This window comes from Pogona vitticeps, chromosome 3, assembly GCF_051106095.1.
Source record: "Pogona vitticeps strain Pit_001003342236 chromosome 3, PviZW2.1, whole genome shotgun sequence".
Taxonomy (NCBI): domain Eukaryota; kingdom Metazoa; phylum Chordata; class Lepidosauria; order Squamata; family Agamidae; genus Pogona; species Pogona vitticeps.
In genome coordinates, this window is record NC_135785.1 from 19,471,152 (window position 1) to 19,484,019 (window position 12,868).

General features: G+C 38.3%; 1 protein-coding gene across 4 annotated transcripts in view; it reads left to right on the forward strand.

Annotated features, from left to right (window-relative positions):
* The window catches only part of ZBBX (zinc finger B-box domain containing), a 66,773-nt gene extending 55,491 nt beyond the window's left edge, over window positions 1-11,282 (forward strand). For all 4 annotated transcript variants that reach the window (XM_020805763.3, XM_020805761.3, XM_078389688.1 and 1 more), the window contains 4 exons: window positions 1,117-1,269; window positions 4,826-4,996; window positions 7,365-7,494; window positions 9,009-11,282. In XM_020805763.3, the coding sequence (XP_020661422.3) occupies window positions 1,117-1,269; window positions 4,826-4,996; window positions 7,365-7,494; window positions 9,009-9,081 (527 nt within the window). In that variant the 3' untranslated portion in view covers window positions 9,082-11,282. The remainder of the gene's footprint in view (window positions 1-1,116; window positions 1,270-4,825; window positions 4,997-7,364; window positions 7,495-9,008) is intronic.
* Window positions 11,283-12,868: the final 1,586 nt, after the last annotated feature.

Here is a 12,868-nt window from a genome sequence, read left to right on the forward strand (position 1 = left end):
GGGCTTATGAGGAAGCACAGAAATAGAACACGATACCGATACTCACATTCATTAGCAAATGGTGTTCAAGCACATCTGGTACTGGAGACAGTATTTCCTGCTTCTGGTCCATGTCAGTTTTAAGTTCTTGTCAGTTCAGTAATAGATCTGTTTCATCTCATTTCCTTTTGCAATTTTAAAAACTATTTACATTTATTTTTGTATGCAGTTTTGATGAATATACACATGCTGTTTTTCCTTGTGCATTCAATTTCCCATGTATATGCATTTTTGTTCACAGTTTTTCAACCAAACACTGCATTGCAAAATATGGAGAAGCCTATAGTCAAAAGAATAAATGTGCCCCCACCCTCATATGAACCTGGAATGTATTATCAGGACCTTATGGTCAGATTTTTAGAGGGCTACATAGGAAAAGGACAAGTGGGAATTTTCCATTTGTCTTACAGCACTGAACATTGGATCCAACTTTATCTGGACCTGCCTGCAGATTGACTATAAATAGGAAGGGATGGCATTAAGTTTTTGATTAGTCATCTGTTTTTTTAGAAATCTACCCTCATGACTTTCAGCAAACTAATGTATTGTTTCATTTTAGTGTGTTTTGCTTGTTAAAAAATTCACATAAGTGGCTTTGCTGAAGAGGTGGAAGGAAAAAAAATTAATACATTATTTTGGAAGTTTATAGTCTGTTTTCAGAAGGAAGAAATTCAAACTCTGTGTAAATCAGTTAACCAATAGCCAGTTAATCACTTAAAAATATAGTTGATTAACCAATGAAAGTGTGCATCCTCCTTTTATTTTTATTTTCCTGAATTTTAACTGAGTTCTGCTTAAGTCTACTGTACTTTACCAGTCTTGAGTCTGTGCCTCTAGCAGCAGCTTGATATACAGCTTTTGTAAGTTATTGGAAAAAACTCACCTGCGCAGCAGGCTACCGTTAAAGGCAGAGGAAGATGGAGCATGGGGGGGGGGAACAGAACTTGGGTGCTGTATGACCCACAGGTCATTTGATGAAGTGCACAGGTGTTTCAAGTAAATATTCTTTTAAATGGAGCTGTGTGCTTAATCTGAACATTTTAGTCCTCTTAATTATAACTGTCCTTTCATTTTCAGGGCCTGAGCTGTGGGTGAAGCAATTAAGTTTAAGTGAATGTGCTGATGACTGTGTAGTACAAGAAGTCTTTAAAAAAGAGCTCAGCAGGCCATCAAGTAGATTGGGAAGAAAAAGCCCAAGCCATGGAGCTCTTCCATCAGTCTTGCCTGGAGGTGAGGGCCTTTTTAAAGCAGCAAGTTTGCACTGTAAACAACAGAAGCCAAGTACATCCTTGAACAAGTTTGTCCCTTGATATAGGTGCTAACTTGCTGTACTAGTCCTTTTTCAGCACACTTCCTGAAAATATGGGATTGCTGCAATGTTTCAGCTGAATGAACCTTATAGTTAAACTGCAGTATTTTAGCTGAATTATCATCATTGAGCACTACAGCTGTTTGCTGGATTAGAACTCACCAATTGGCTAGAGTGACTCAGAAAGTTGACAGCTGAACTGTATTTTCCATCTGTTGGGAGTGGCAGTATCCTTGACACATTTTAGTAATTTGCATGCTCTCCCTTTCCCTTCCCTGGTGACAAGTTTGGTAGTGATAGCAACTACTGTTTCCATAATTAAAGCAACTAATGGTATTTGTATGGGACCATTTTCTGTTCCACCTGGGAACAGTTCAGCCTTAGGGCCCAGTTCAACAGGATTTTGAGAAGTACAAACATCTTTAAGAAGAAACCTTTGGGCAGGGCTTTGTTGCGGTGCTGCCATAGCTCCAGAAAAGAGCTCTCTCTGGAAAAACTGGAACCGTCTGGTCCAGGATCCCCCTTTTGAAATGGGGATCGAAGGAGAGTCTAGAAGTATCTCTGAAGCAGATGGTGAGCAGCAGAAGGAGAAGAATGGGAGGCAAACCCTGACTTCTTCCCTCTGAAGAAATCACCCAGCACAAATCGGAGTGGGAGCCATATTTGGCATGGAGCCGTGAGTAACCCTTTATTGAGGGAGAGGAAAACAACCAATATAAGCTTAAAATATATAACAGCTAAGTAAGCTGAAGCCTTTGATTTATGAAACAGCCCCATTAAACTGAAAATAAGAATAAAAATATTTGGCTGAAAAAAGAAAAGCAGCGGCGAACTTATTTTATCAGTCTGCTTCAAAAGCGAAACTAACTCTCCTCCCCAAGTGAACTCTTAATATAGCAGGCTGGTTTCAAAGCCGAGAGAGTGAGACGGAAAAATAAATCTTATGTTTCTGGAGAAGAATCCTAGATGTTAATACCATCGGACAGGATTTAAGAGACGTGAGTTTTGTGAATGCAGTTTGGCTGGGACATGTTTCTCTTTGCCTTTTCCTGGACTCTGTGAACTGTTAATAACAGAATCTGGTTGTTTTCTGGAGAAGAAAGAAGGAGCTGACGTGGTCGACTGGACTGAGGAGCATCAAGGGGTTAATGGAAAGATCATAAGACAGGCTTCAAGGACAACTACTGGACAGTTTGAGACTCTGTGATTGTTGTTTTGTTTGCCAGACTGCGTGTGAGAGTGATAATAGAAGCTTGTTAAACTCGGGAGAAGAAGAAATAATTGTGCCACTGTTCTATTTGATTTTGAATTTGCTGGGTTAAAAGTTGATTTTTATATTATAATGTTTGGATAAAGATTGGAGGGAGATCTAAGAGGAGGTTTATGATTAGGGGTTTGGATTGTTGATAAAATTGTGGAAACTGTTGAAGGATATATAAGGGGCGATCATTGTGGTTAAGGGCATAGTGTTATCTATACAAACCCCATTCATTTTTCCAATGAGATGACCTGAGATGGCTTCCAAAAATTTAAGACAACAAATGGAGACTTGGTCTGTTCAATCCCAAAGTTCTGGAACAGTGGTACAAGAAATAGAAAAGGAATGGCAGATTATTATGCAAAAGACAATAATAACAGGGTTTCAGCAAGTGAATGAAGGTCTCAGCAAAATAGAAGATCTGATGAAAGTGACGAAAGAGGGGACCTTAGATGCCAAACAAAACTTAAATGAAGCTGCACAAACTTTGGAACCATCTTTATTGGGCACAACACCAGGTAACATTGATGGGATAGAGAGTTATCTAGTGACCTATGCAGTTTCCAAAATTAAAAAGCATTATGTTAAAAATCTCAGGAAAGCAGAGATACTGAAACAACAGAATCTTATTGTGAAAATATGGGAAGTGACAAAAATGGATATTCTGTCAGATGGGCTGAAAGACTGTTAATTCAAAAGGAAACTGAACGATGGGATGTATTGTATAAATGGCTGCAGTTACCAGATAGTGTTGGAGTCACATAGAATTAAACAAAATTAAATGATAAGATGAAAGCAGGAGGGTAATCAAACTGCGAAAAAGTAAAAAGTGGATTTGTTATTTTAATATGAATTGATTGGATGATGGTATACTCTGTGTTCTCCTATCCCCCTAACCCCTTTTCCCTCTTCCCTATTTCCCCTTACTTTTTGTATTCCCCACCCTGTCCTTAAATAAATACCGTATTTTTCGTACCATAAGACACACTTTTTTCCTACAAAACAGGGGGGTGGAAAGTCTGTGTGTCTTATGGAGTGAAGAAAACAGATTATATTTTCCTGTTTTCTTCTCCTAAAAAATTGGTGCATCTTATGGAAAGGCGTGTCTTATGGAGCGAAAAATACAGTACTTTAAAAAAGAAGAAGAAACCTTTGGAGGGTGGGTGTTGGACTAAAACAGTGTGACAAATATTGAGCATGGTGCATGAATGAGCCAAGAATGTTGACTGACTGACTGATGGGATGGGAGTCAGGAGACGGAATAAGATGGAGCATCTTGGAAGAGGACCTGGTTGGTAGTTTGGATCTTGAGCTGGAGCACAGTACATTTTGTTGCAAATCCCACTTGTATTTTCTAGAAGGAAAGGGTCAAGCTTAGTAATAGAGTATGAACTTTGCATGTAGATGTCTAAGGTTAAATCCCTTGCATCTCTAGAAAAGAATCCTGCCCAAACCTGTGGAGAGCCACTGCCAGTCAGTGTTGACAGTACTGGGGGAGGCAGGTCAACAATCTGAATCAGTGTAGCCTTACTGAGGCATTATTTACCCAGTTCTTTCCAACATATGAGTGGGAACTTCTAATATCTCCAGTCTTCATTACTGCTTTCTGCACATGGAAATTAACATATCCACAGAGGAGATGTCCTTGCTTACAAGTAGGTTATACATGCAGGCAACAGCTTTGGTTTTCTAGAATTCTTGCTTTTGTGGAGATTGCATAAGCAAGTAAAAAGCTCTACTATACAGCTTCATTGTTGATATGGAGAAAATGAAACAGAGAGGGAACACAGCAAAATGAACAGATAGGAGGGTATAAATAGAATAAATAAATAAAATAAAGAGAGGAGAACAAGTACTCCTTTGCTCACATGTTGGAGGCCAGTAATGTTTGGATAATCGGGCATCTTCCTAGTTTAAACCTTCTATAAAGTATGAAAGGGGCCCTTAAATGTTGCTTTAAATTGGAGTGCATTATTGATGTATATATTAAAGAGCTTCCTAGCTCCAAAATTGCATGGGAGCATTTTTTGAGCAAGTAATATCTTATCTAGAACAGGAAGGACACTGGAGTAGAGAACTTTCACTGATTAAAATTTTAAAGCAGGCTACAAACACCAAATTATCTTCCATGTTTGTTTCAGAAAGTCCTTCTTCAAAATCTTTGTCTGCAGATATTTCCCTATGCAAAGTCATTAAGTGAACTCCTTGTCCTTCTTCAGCCCTTGATGCAGGACCCACAAACCCAGCTGCTTGGCCCTTATCTCGAGCTGCTTCTGAAATTTCAGAAATTGAAAGCATTGATGTCACTGAACATGATGATCCTTTCTGGGAATATAGTACTGATCAACAAGCTTTAGCAGATTTAGTAGATGAATTGCAAAGTAATTCAGGTAATTATGCAACATCATTAAACTCCTATTCTGAAAGATGTATTTTTGGTTGCTTGATTATCTATATAGTGTGTGTTTATGTACAACTTGGTATTTTCATTTTCCATATTCTCTACATTATGCACAAGGAAGGACAGAACATTGGGACATAAGCAGCTTTATTTATCATGTTTCCTTGCTCTACTTCTTAGGCAATATTGGGCAAGGGAGGGGAGACATAAACTGATGGACCAATTTAGCCTTGCTCTGCAGTGTTCCCTCCTGTTTCAATACTTTTTGTATTTCATTGAACCAGAATAGGAAAAAAGGCCTATTTTCGGTTAAAATAAGAACCACTTTCTCTTCCCTTTTTCTTCTTTGACTTTAAAAAGAGAATAACTGTAATAGTATTCTTCATACCTCCAAAGATCCCATGGGGAAGTTCCCATGGTACAGCTCCATCATACTGGTTTCTTGGATTAGCAAGCAAAGGAAAACCAACGCAAAATTGGGCTGGGGGGTGGTTTTTGGCAGGGTAGGTCATTGTTGTAGATCAGTTTGCCATCGAACTGCTTGTGGAGCATCAAGAGAAGCCTGGGACTGGGGCAGAAAAATATCTTGAATTGGTTGAAGTCAAATGGCATAGCTTGTGAAAGGATTAGCAAACTCATTAATGGGGATTATTTTGCATGTTGTGCAGTTATCACTTGATAATTTAATTTTCTTTTGTGGGCCATACATTGGGGGCTGTAACGGTACAAGCTATCCTTCAGAACCCTTGGGTATGTGTCTATGTGTTGATAGAAGTTGTTTATTATCTTTATTATTTTATTCAACTTTGTTTAATACAATTTTTTTTCTTAGCATTCACTTTCATACTTTAGCATGTTTTTCTGTCCCTTTCTCAACTGACCTACGGCCTTTGCTTTTTTTTTTTTTTCAAATTGTATTCCTTCTGTAAGGGGAAGATTTTCATTTTTAGATGGGCACAATAAACTTTTTTTATTTGGACAAGGGCCACCTCACTTTCACCTGTAAAATTTGGCAATCTTTTCCAAACCAATTTCACTGTAACTGCAGTGTTCAACGTAAACATTTTCTTTTGGAAAAAGCACTCCTGGCCATCGACTCCCTAGCTAAGATAGCCTCTTTCAGCAAGTCAGTGTGAGTCCTCAAAGTGTTAATGTGTTACTTTGATTGCTACTAGCTTTTCCTTTGGGATAAACTGGCTGTTGTTATGTGCTGTCAAGTTGCTTCTCTCTTAAGGCAACCTTGTGCATTAGTGACTAGAAATGGGCACAAACTATCAGTTCAGAGGTTCATGCCAGTTCTTTTATCAGCTGAACAGGTGTTTGATGTTTTAAAGCCAAGCACCCACTTGGAGGCAATGCCCTGACTTCCCTGCCCACTTCCTCTGGGTCCTGCCTCTGAATTATGCATTAAAAATAATAATAAAATCCGGAGGGCTAGGGAGCATAATGGCTGTCAAGAAAAATGTTCCACATTGGAAATCTCCAGGTCTAGCTTTTAACGTTCCTCACTAGGATTCCTGTGCTTATAAATTCTATTACTGTAATGCATTTTAGTTTGAGCAATTTACCAACCCCAAAGCCAGTCACATGATCCCAGACACACCCACCCTTACCTGATTTTGAAAGCTAAGTAGGGTAGGCCTGATTAGTACTTGGCTAGGAGGCCCCAACAGATACTGGATGCTGGATTGGAACAAAGTCAGAGCACAGTTGTAGAGCACATGTAGAGGTCCCCGGCTGATTTCTTGGCATCTCCAAATAAGGGTAGGAAATAATCCTTTCTGAAACCCTGGAGGGATACTGTCACAGCTGCCAATGACCTACATCCACATAAGGCAGATTCTTGTCATCCGACTCCTAATAGTGGAAGGACAGTAACTAAATAGCCTGAGGCATAAACCATTCCCTATCAGGTATTTATGTACTCACTTAGTGGATGTGATTGTCACAACCTACCCAGTGACTGTGTCCATCCTTATTAATGTATTCTGTGGATTGGGAGAACTACAAGTTAGAGTGGCACAATGCTTAGGTGGAAATATTGTACACAGTCAGTTTCAGTATTATAGCTTTTGCTTTTTCCATATATTACTGCTGTCACTTCTAATTTAGCCCTAATGTGCTGAAACGTAGTGTGGGCTGCTCCCGTGAGGATGTAATAAGAGGCATATATGTTGTAGAACATGATACTGCATTTGGAGAATCCTTAGCAATGTTTTTAACTAGAATGTTTTTCTTATTTTTTAAATGTGCAAGTTGACATACCTTGATAGACCTGACTGTTCTTCTTCTGCAAGAATTTTAGACATTTTAGAGTTTACATTTCCTGTTACTGAAACTTATATACAACATTTCAGATCCTTGTGAAAATTTCAGTGGCTTAACCTCTGGAGACTTCAGCAGGCACTCAAAGGGGCCATGGCAAAATCTTTCTGATTTTCATAATAGCAATGAAATAGGAGACTATAGCAAAGGTGACACTATAAGGTCAGTTAATCATACTCCAAAATTTTAATCAAATAATCATTTGTTGTAGTATTTTCTTTTATGTCCAATTATTCTTTTTCTATCTGTTCTTTTGTTTATCTTTAAGTATTCTTGGAAAAAGCCCAACTGTTTATTGTGCTATAAAGTGAAACTATAAAAGATGGTACAAATAACTAAAAATAAATCACTAAATGTAAGATCCCTCATTTTGTGAAAGAAGCCACACTTCCTGTATATAATGCATTTGGCATTTTGGTACAGAGTTCTCTCTGCATAAAGTACAGGTCTCCGTGGTTGCCAGAGGATTGGCGCTGTCATGTAGGTTAATTTATGTTTCCCAATTATTTGGTAATATAGTTTGTTTTCCAATTATCAGCTCATCCGAGAAAATGTTTAATTATACAAGGTTTAAAAGCATTAACCTTTTCCAGTTTTTGTTAAAAATAGGACTTGTCCTCTAATGAGAAAACTATTCAGGACACGCTCTCATTCTGCTTTATCAAAGCCTGCTAGTGTTCATTTGAGAGCTTTTCCTGAGCCCTGTTCTATGTCTCCTTGAAAACACGGCACTACTGGCCATTTCCCATAGGCCAGTAACAATATCCTCCAAATTTAGGAGGTCTGCCAGTTTATTTTTACCTGACACATCTTAATTCTTTGTTGGATGGCTCTAAAGATAAAGACCTCTAACTATTTCCGTTTGCTTGTGTTTAAGATTTCAGCTGGTTGATAGCTGGTTGGTATTGTAAGTTTTAAATAGCCTCTTATCTCAAATGGTTGTTAAGACGTAACAATAAATGAATCTAAGGAATGAATGGGAAACCTCTCTCTGTCTACATTTAGTCTAGGTGGTAAAAGATTCCCTTTCCTGGTCTGTTTATTTTCCTTGTTTTGTATTATACTGCACTTTTTTAAAAGGATTGTTTATTTTCTGTGTTTTAGTTTTCTTTATGTTTATATTTCCAAAACAGTATAATTGAAGGAAGAAACAGGGCAATAAAAACTGATTCTTGCAAATAGATAGTTGCTAGATGTAGACTCTTGAAAGTCCCCTGGACTTCAAGGAGATCAAACCTATTCATTCTGAAGGAAATCAACCCTGAGTGCTCACTGGAAGGACAGATCCTGAAGCTGAGGCTTCAATACTTTGGCCATCTCATGAGAAGAGAAGACTCCCTGGAAAAGACTCTGATGTTGGGAAAGTGTGAAGGCAAGAGGAGAAGGGGACGACAGAAGACAAGATGGTTGGACAGTGTCATCAAAGCTACCAACATGAATTTGACCCAACTCCGAGAGACACTGGAAGGCAGGAGGGCCTGGCGTGCTCTGGTCCATGGGGTCACCAAGAGTCAGACACGACTTAACGACTAAACAACAACAAGATGTAGACTAGTAAAGATCCATCAGAAGAAAAATGCAATGATTATGTTTCTCTTTATCTTCAATCTTGATAACTTGCATTGTGTTTTACAGAAATAAATAACTGAACCTTTTAAACTTTGTTTTGTTTTTAGAGTTTATGATGAAAGCTATACAGATGATGAGGAAGACCAGAGGGACAGACAGCAGGTGATAGAATTGCACTGAGAGAGAGAGAAAAAAAGACAAACCGAAGAACTTTACCAGACACAATCTTCTATTTCTGGCATAAAATATCACCAGGCCAAGTTGTTTGTTTCAAGTCTAGTGAATGATGCACTCTTGATAAACATAGCTTATTATGAACCTTAAATAAACAAAATGTACTATGTTGATGCTAAGAAAGAAACAGCAACAGTGAAAACAGCTTGGGCTTTTCATGTTCCAATATTTTATTGACTTCTTGTAAATGGTAGTTCACCCAAAAACAAAAGAAGAATGTTCACCGAGAGAGGATTAGTGGCCATAAGGCTTTCTAGCTGCTTGAGATAGAAGCCTTGGAGGAGGATGGCATGCTATGTCTAATGCTGAGGTTAGCAGTGTGGTGTGGAAAATAAGTGTGTGGTCATTATGTATAAGGGATGATCTACAGCAAAGTGGCAGGGTATGTTTCATCCCTTAACAAGAGCACTCTTGCTCACAGCTCCAAACAAGTTAGTATCAGAGTCTTGTTGTGCTTCTTGAGACTCCTGGAGCAGGAAAGGGTATGTAATATCTCTTTTTTTCCTTTCCTGCTCTTGAAAATGCACCGTGGTGTGTCATACAGTACTAAAGGGATAGAGTTCATGGCTAGACATTAGCCTTATACCTGAGTACTTAGTAAGGTGTCGATAAGCTAAATTCAATACTAAAATGATAGTTAACTTTTTCAGTTTACTAGATTACCTTGAACAAGTCATCTAGGGCATGTCTAGCAACATTGGGCACGTTTGGCAGGTCTAGGGGGCAGTTTTTCTGCTGTGGACTGCACTGCCCAGAAACCAGAATTGGCTGGATACGCACTTACAATTTTGTATGGTTTTAAGTCAAGGCAACGTGTACTGCTTGGAGGCTTGTTTTAAATGAAAATCATGCTCACTGGAAATTATAAGAGCGTGCTTTCACACTGGTGTTTGTGTGATCTCTGGAAGCAACAAAAAATAAGTCAGGGGGCATATATGGGCCACATGTTGCCCATGGCTTTTAATAGATTTTAAAAAGACAACATAAAGTGGATGTGCCCTTGAATTTTCCTTGGAAGTAATATCTGAAGCCATTAACTTGTAAATGATGTTATTAGCTACCTTGCCATTGCACGCTACTATTAGTGGAAGGATTTGGTAAAAATACAGTTGAAGTAGAAATAAAATAATGGATTTTATCTTATTGCCACCCACCAAGACTCATCCTACAGATAAATCTGGAGCACAATTTCTGCTGTTGATCAGTATTGATTGGTGAGAACAGAATAATAATCCGGTGTCCATTTACCTGATAATATTTTTCTTTTAAGAAAATGAATGCAATAACATCCTTCTGCTAATGTTACCTTGCAGTTGGTACTGAGATGCATACTGCCTCTGATCCCAGGAGGCATGTATAAGAGTCAAGAGATCAACAACCGTCATTGCCTTATCCTCTGTGAATTTTTCTGTTGCCTTTTTAAAAGTCATCCAAGTTGGCAAGCATCACTGTGTCTTCTTAAAATGTACAATTTTATGGTGTACTATTTGAAATACTTAAATACATCTTCTGTCTTGAACTTCCTACCATTCTGGTTCACTGGATGAGCCTCAGTTCTAGTAGAAGGAGAGGAAGAAAGAGGAGCTATCTCAGTTCAGTTTCTTACTATGTTTAGTGTTTCAGCAGCAGCAGCCATCAGTGTTTCCTGCTAATGAACGGTGATATCAGTGAACACCATAGTTCTACAAGTGTTTATGTTTAAGGATTGCACTCATGGACTCTTTCATCCTGGAGTGGTGTTTTCGCAATGAAAGTTGTTTCACTGAAAATCTTTGAATTAATTGGCGAATGCAACTGAGAAGATCACATAGAAACTGTAGAATTATGAATCGCTTTTATGTTCTCTGAATATTTAGACAATCTTAATTCTCACATTTCACTAGCTTTCTGTACCATCTTAGATCACTAGCAGCTTTTAACTTTGTCAAAGTGTTTTCTTGTCTGTAGCACTGGACTTCATTTAAATGCCTCTTTAAAGAAATTAATCACAACTGTCATGTAAGGTCTGACATACAGTTCCTGTTGATAAGTGTTTACCTTCTTTGAAGTCTCCTGCAGTAAAAAGGCAATTAGAACATTTGTATCACAATTAGAACATTAGTTTCATCTTACTGAGAACAAAGAACATTCTGAAGAATTTGTGGAAAGGGTATGGACAGTTGTTATTCTTTTTTTTTGTACAGTCATTAACCTTTTCCAAATTACTTCCCCTGGCTCTGCACATGTGTTTTTCTGCTTTCATTATTCTTGGATATACAGAGTTATGAATGTGTTGGAGATGAAGGTTGTTGATACCTCCTGAGGGATTTTTTAAAAGTACATCCCCAAAACACACACACACCAGTGGACTCTCTTTTTAAACAGGCCTTCTCCTTCTTTGTAATCTGTCACAGGAAACAGAATCGAGTACTCATCAGAGTTAGCTGGACAGCTCATGACTGAGTAATCTCTGGGATTTTGAGATGAGTCCAAAAACCTCCAAATACCTGTTTTATACTTTTTGACAGTGTGATGTTTATTTGTATGAACATTACCATTAGCTAATATTATGCAGATAGCTTTAACTGACATGGAAAACTTCATCCATTCTTTCACCTCAATTTGGAGTAAAGCCAGTTACAGTATCTAGGTTTTTTAGACTGATCTTATGGCTTTGTAAATCCAGATAAGCAGTAAAAGGCTTATCAAGCTTTGTCTGCCTTTAGGTGTCCAAGAGTGCTGGTGCTTCTCCTTCATTCATCATCCATTAATATTTGTATGCATATGTTTATAATGATACCATTTTTGATTTGCAGAAATCCTGCAGAGGTTTACGACAACCCCATGGGAGACTAAAATAAACAAAAATACAACAGTGCAACAAATGAAAAAGTTCCAAACAGATCACCGATAAGATAAAAGCACAAAAGTATGTCATATGAAAGAGCTGCAAACAGCTTTTAGATGAGAAAAAAGGCCAAGGAACAAAGACAACACTTTTATGTAATGTCATGTGTACCCTTTTTAAAAATCTAATTCCGGGGAATTATACATTCTTAAGAACTCCTGAGGCTCCTCCAGGCGCCCCAAGATGTCTCTGATTTCATTAAGACAATCCTTCTCAGTTCTTTCTCTTCTTTTCCTTGAGAAAGGATGAGGGGACTCAGTTGCTGCCATAAGAAAACTGAGCCACTAACAGGTGTCTCAACTCCTACCAAAATGGAAAACCCAAATCCAGCAAAACTGACCTTGCTGAAGAGGCCTCCCCAATGTGTCTCAGATCACTGGAGTAAAGGATATTTGAGTTCTAAAGGGCAGATTGCTTCTCTGCTAAGGATCTATGCTTTCTTTTGCCAATAATGCCCTTCTGCACTCTACATGGGAGAAGCAGGACAATCTGTGCACAAAAGAGTTAATGGGCATAAACATCAAGAATGGCGTGACACAGAAACCTGTTTTAGAACATTTCAATTTAACCAAACAAAATTTTAAAGTTGGGATCCTGGAAAAGAAGCTATACAAAGCAATACTTCAAAGGGAAACAGCTAAGGTAAAATACATACATGTCAGTTCAGGGAGACTGAGGCCTGAAGCTCATAAGAGTCCTACAGAACTTTATAGACCTCCAGGGGAAAATCAGAAGCCTGTGTTTATATCACCTGGCTTTTATCTCTCCGCCTTCCACCCAAAAAAAGTGTTATGGAATCAAATCAGTGATTTCCAATCATAACAAACTTCGTCTGGGTATCAGGAT